This window comes from Galeopterus variegatus, unplaced genomic scaffold, assembly GCF_000696425.1.
Source record: "Galeopterus variegatus unplaced genomic scaffold, G_variegatus-3.0.2 Scaffold6910, whole genome shotgun sequence".
Classification (NCBI taxonomy): Eukaryota; Metazoa; Chordata; class Mammalia; order Dermoptera; family Cynocephalidae; genus Galeopterus; species Galeopterus variegatus.
Genome location: NW_007733021.1, coordinates 30,105 through 35,401, shown reverse-complemented (window position 1 = coordinate 35,401; position 5,297 = coordinate 30,105). Strand labels below are relative to the sequence as shown.

The 5,297-nt window shown below is 37.7% G+C and overlaps 1 protein-coding gene across 1 annotated transcript in view; it reads right to left on the bottom strand.

Moving 5' to 3' along the window:
• Window positions 1-5,297, bottom strand: part of LOC103606879 (putative uncharacterized protein C12orf63) — a gene marked incomplete at its 3' end in the record, with an annotated part of 107,384 nt that overhangs the window by 76,439 nt on the left and 25,648 nt on the right. The window contains exons 8-10 of the mRNA XM_008591432.1: window positions 4,987-5,210; window positions 4,747-4,882; window positions 982-1,087 (exon numbers count right to left, since the gene is read on the bottom strand). Coding sequence (XP_008589654.1) covers window positions 982-1,087; window positions 4,747-4,882; window positions 4,987-5,210 — 466 coding nt within the window. The remainder of the gene's footprint in view (window positions 1-981; window positions 1,088-4,746; window positions 4,883-4,986; window positions 5,211-5,297) is intronic.

Below are 5,297 nucleotides of genomic sequence, written 5' to 3'. Positions count from 1 at the left end.
CATCAGCCCTCACTGAATTACTTGCAGTCTCTCAAAAGCAGCGGTACTAATAATATTACAGGTCTTATCACTCTATACTATAACCTCTGTTTATAATCACCCTATACTATTGATCTCCTTCAATGAACTTTAAACTCCTGGATAACAAATCTTTAGTCTCATTCATCTTTGTATTCTCAGTACCTAGTGCAGCACTTAATACATAGTAGATACTCAATAAATGTTTGCTGAATGACTGAATGGCTGGCTGACTCAAATTAATGAAGGAAAGATTATATATATACACACACATAGTTGTATACATAAAATCAATATGTAAATCAGTAAAAGAATTCTAACCTTTCAAGGGTAATACTTATATTTCTTTCCTATATCAGAAACAGAGACACACAAAAAGTGCAATTCAGAGCAGGCATTATTTCCATTTTCATCTTATTCTATTGCCTCATTCCTACAAATTGCACTGCCAAAAACATTCCAAAAGGGCTTATCAGCTAAAAGCAAAGAGATCATGATGTTCCAAATCTTCTAAGCTCTAGTCAAAAGACCTACAATTTAACCATGGTGAAGACAATAGAACACTGTACATTGATGATGAAAATGAAAGTTATTATGAGAGTCAAAACAGAACAAAGAAAATAGCAAAAAGTCAAATAAAAAGAGTTCCCAAGTGAGATAAAAGCAGGGGAAAATGTGCAAAACAGCCTTTTCCCATCTTTACTTTTTCCCATCAATTTCGATCTTCCTCTTCTTTCCCTTCTTTAACTTACTTATTAAATTTTTTTTAAAGAATGTGTTTTAATCCCCCTTAAGTGATAATGATAGCAATATAAGGTGGTAAATGGATTATTGCTATCATCAAATGGATTATTTTCAGTCAAATAAACCTGCAAAAGAGATTTTGGAAGATTTCATATGCAGAACACAATGGCAAACATTGATTTAAAGGAACTAGAGCTTCATACTAAAATTGGTTCTGACCTGAATAGATAAGCATTTTTAGGAAATCTAGGCAGTCTTCTGCATCAACTTCATTGGTTGAAGAACTAATCTTAAGCTGTTTCCCAATGAAATTTCGACAGGTTATCTTAAAAAAGAAAGATGAAAACAAATATTACTTAGGTATTTATAGTTACAGATCGGCTTACTTGAATGTTTATCTCATTTTTCATTTGAAAAAACTAAAGAGATACAAAACAATGCTACAAATAAAGGCTGGCAGAATAGCATTTAATCATGAGAGCTTTCGGGGGAAAAAAAGTGGCTCCATAATGTTTTATATTTCTCTTGTACAGCCCAACTGGAAGAGCATTAGGCAAATTACATAGAGCAAGTAGAGTATGATTTTCTGATATTCTATACATTCACTAGTCTAAATATATTTTTCATTATGTAAGTTGAAACAAATTTAAAGTACAGGCTACTTTTCCAATGGCAGATTTTTCCACCCGACTCATATAATGCAATTTTACTTCCCTGGTGAAGTTTTTCAGAACTAACACTAGTATTTTGACAATTTATTTTCTAACAGATATTTAAGTCCTAAAATCATAAAATATCAGAAAACAGAGGAAATTCTTTTAAAGGGTCCAAGACCCTCTTCTCTCCATTTCTTCACTTATATCCCTCGAACTAACTTATTGCTCAAAATACAGCCCTCCCGGAACCTCAGTCTGATGTAGATGCTTCTTCCCTGTTGTCTCTTGTGGGCACTTTTATAACGAGATATAACACAGTCTAATAAAATGCAAATTCCTTCCCAGAGCTTAATAAGGCCCTACTTGACCTAGTCTTTCCTACCTCTCCAGCTTCATTAAACAAATCTTTATTGAACACCTGTTATGTGCCAAACATTTTTCCAAACTGAAGAAATAATATAACAGAGAACAAAATAAATAAAAATTCCTATCCTTATGAAACTTATTCTAGTGGCATAAGAGAGATAATAAACAAAATAATTAAGTATATTACATAGTATACTAAAACATTATAAATACTATAGCAGGAAATAGGGCAAAAAGTCACAATTTTAAATGAGATAGTGAGAGAAGGCAGCACAGAGAATGTAACATTTAGCAAAGACTGGAAAAAGGTGAGAGAATCAATGTGGATATTTGGGGGAGGAGCATTCCAAGCAGGGGTGAATGCAACACAAAGATGCTGAGGTAGGAATATCTTAAAGAACAGTGCAGTTAAAACCTGCAGGGGAGTAAAAGAATATGAGTTATTAGAGATAATGGGGGATGAATTAAGTAGGGTAAGTTATATTAAGGCCATGACAAAGATGTTCACTTTACTCTGAATCAGATGGGAAGCCACTGTAGGGTTTTAAGCAGAGGTGTGATATAGTCTGACTTGGGTTTTTAAAGGGTCATTCTATCTGCTGCATTGAGAACAGATGATAGGCTGGAGATAGGAGTGCAAGGTAATTTGGAAATCGTTGCATTCATCCAAGCAAATATAACAATAGGTTGTATCACAGAAGGAATGATAGAGGTAGTGGGAAGAGGTCAGATTCTGATTATATTTTGGAGGTAGAGGATTTTGTAACTAATTTGAAGTGGCGTATGAGAGCCAGAGAAGAGTCAGGGATGTCTCCAAGGTGGCCAGCCTGAGCAGCTAGAAGGACGGGGTTGTCCTCAACTGAGGCAGACTTGATGGAATAGTTGTGTTTGGGATGTGCTAAATTTAAGAAGTATATTAAATGTCTAGGAGATGATGTTGATTAGACAGTGTGAATTTTTTTATGGATCAACTTGTTTAGGAGTAAACTATAAGGAGGAAAGAGAAGGAAGCATCCATTTTGCAGCACACACACTCTCCATCCCAGTTATTCAATCAAACACCAACCTAGGTGCTGCTCTGAAGCGAATTTTGCAGCTACTAATCAAAGTCCCCAATAAACTGACCTTAAGTTAAGGAGATTATCCTTGGTGGGCCTGACCTAATCAAGTGAGTTCTCAACATGCCAGCAGCAGTCTCCAGCACTCCAAACACCAAATAGCAGCCGGGTCTACAATTGCTCTCTCCTCACTGCATCCTCCCTCACTGACTGTCTGTGGTTCACAGCTTCTCTCCATGCCTGTGGGGTTCCCTCTTGCTCATGATCCTGATTACCTACCCCTGGATTTTGGACTAGTTTAGACAGCCCCCACGATCATGTAAGCCAGTTCCTTGTAATAAATCCTCATATGCATAGGTAGGCAGGTAGACAGATAGATAAGATAGATCGATCTTACTAGTTCTGCTTCTCTGGTTGAACTCTGACTAATAAGGCAGTAAGGTATCTACCAGCACAAAATTCAGGAGGAAAGTGTGAGGGGTGATGTAATTTCAACAGTCGTCATCATAAAGATGGTACTTAGAGCCACAGACTAACTCACTAAGGGACAGTATGTGGATAGAGAAAACAGGAGGTCCAAGAACAGAGTCTTGGGGCACACTAATGTTAAGACATTGGGGAGAAGAGGAAGAAGCATCAAAGACGACTCAAAAGGAGCAGTCCCCTCTTTACCCTGACCCCCATCTGCTACACTCCAGACGTGCTGGCCTTTTTTCTGTCCCACTCAGGACTTTGGCCTATTCTTCTCTTGGGCTGGAATGCTCTTTCTCCAGATTATTGTGTGGCTGTCCCCATCTCATCAAATGTCACCATCTCCAAGAGGTCTTCTTGATCACCTCTTTCCCCCTCCCATCCCAGCCTATCTCTATCCCACCAACCTATTTCATTTTCTGCGGAGAACTTATGATGATCATAAATCTTTCTGTTTATCTATTTACATGTTTATTATCTGGCCCTGTCTCCACCCCTCTGAAATTAAACTCCATGAAGCAGGAACTCAGACTGTATGCTCACCACACAGAATATGCAGGAGGCAAGGCAGACACTAGACCATCAGGAACCCTGGTGAGAGGAAGAAAGTGGAGTCCTCGCTGAGTGGGTGCAACTGTCTCCACCCCTCTGAAATTAAACTCCATGAAGCAGGAACTCAGACTGTATGCTCACCACATAGAATATGCAGGAGGCAAGGCAGACACTAGACCATCAGGAACCCTGGTGAGAGGAAGAAAGTGGAGTCCTCGCTGAGTGGGTGCAACACCAAAGCCCACAGACTGTGTGGAGAGCAGGGACTGGACTGCAGCCCCACGAATGCCAGGGGCCTTGGGGCAGGACACAGACTGTACAACTGTATGCAACGGCTCTGATTAGGCAGTGGATATATATTTGTTAAATTAGTAAATAAGAGGATTTACTTATCTTTCTTCTCCACCTCATTCAGGTTGGACCATAACTTTCATGGGCCCTAGGCACTTTTGCTTTAGTGGGCCTTTCTCTCCATAAAAAAAAATTAATTATATTTTCTGGTTGTGTTGATATAAACATAAAAATATTAATAGTAAAAATTAAAACATTCTTTGACCTAAACATTCCTTTTTTCTTCTTATTTTAAGAGAAATTATTTAGTGGACCTCTGAAAGTATCGTAGGCTCTAGACACTGTCCCCATTGTACCTAATGGATAAATCAGCTCTGATCTGAATAAGCTTCTTGTGGACACGGACTTAATTTCTGTTTACCCTGTATTTGGAAAATACTGGCACATAGCAGGCTCTCAATGATGTTTGTTGATTTGAACGATAAATGCCTACGTGAAAAATCACAATATTTATCTGATTCCTAAATCTTTGAATTTTATATGTGTACCAACGGGAAATCTCTACTTTGGAATAATAGAGCTGAACTCACCTTCTCTCCATATTCAGCCTCATACCTCACACAAGGTTGTTGAGCAATGTCTGGGCCCTTGAACTTGTGTATTCTCAGAAGAAGCTGGCGCTGTGCATACACCAGGAGTGGTGTCACTTGTTCTGTATACCTCTCACTAGACAAGTACATCAAAGAATACATTAAAAAGTAAACATTAGTTAAAAACTTTTTTTTCCAATGAAGTCTGTTACTTTTAATTGCCCTTAAGGCAGTACTTACTGTGAAATTGTATTGAACTGAATGGCAAGCGATACTAGTGTTTCCCATTTTTCCACCTGATATAAAACTTCCAGAGATTTTAATACAAAGTCATGGATCCATTTTAAATCAACCACATTTACATCATCCAAAGGATGCTCAAAAGTAAGGCTGGAACCACCATTATCATTTTTAATATTCCCATAACAGCTTGGAACACTGAACTCTCCTTTGTCTTCAATAGACTGCAAATAGCACATTAAAAAAAATTTTTTGTGTAATTTCAGATTTTACTACATGTTTTTTTCTTTTTTTTCTTTTTTTTTTTTTTT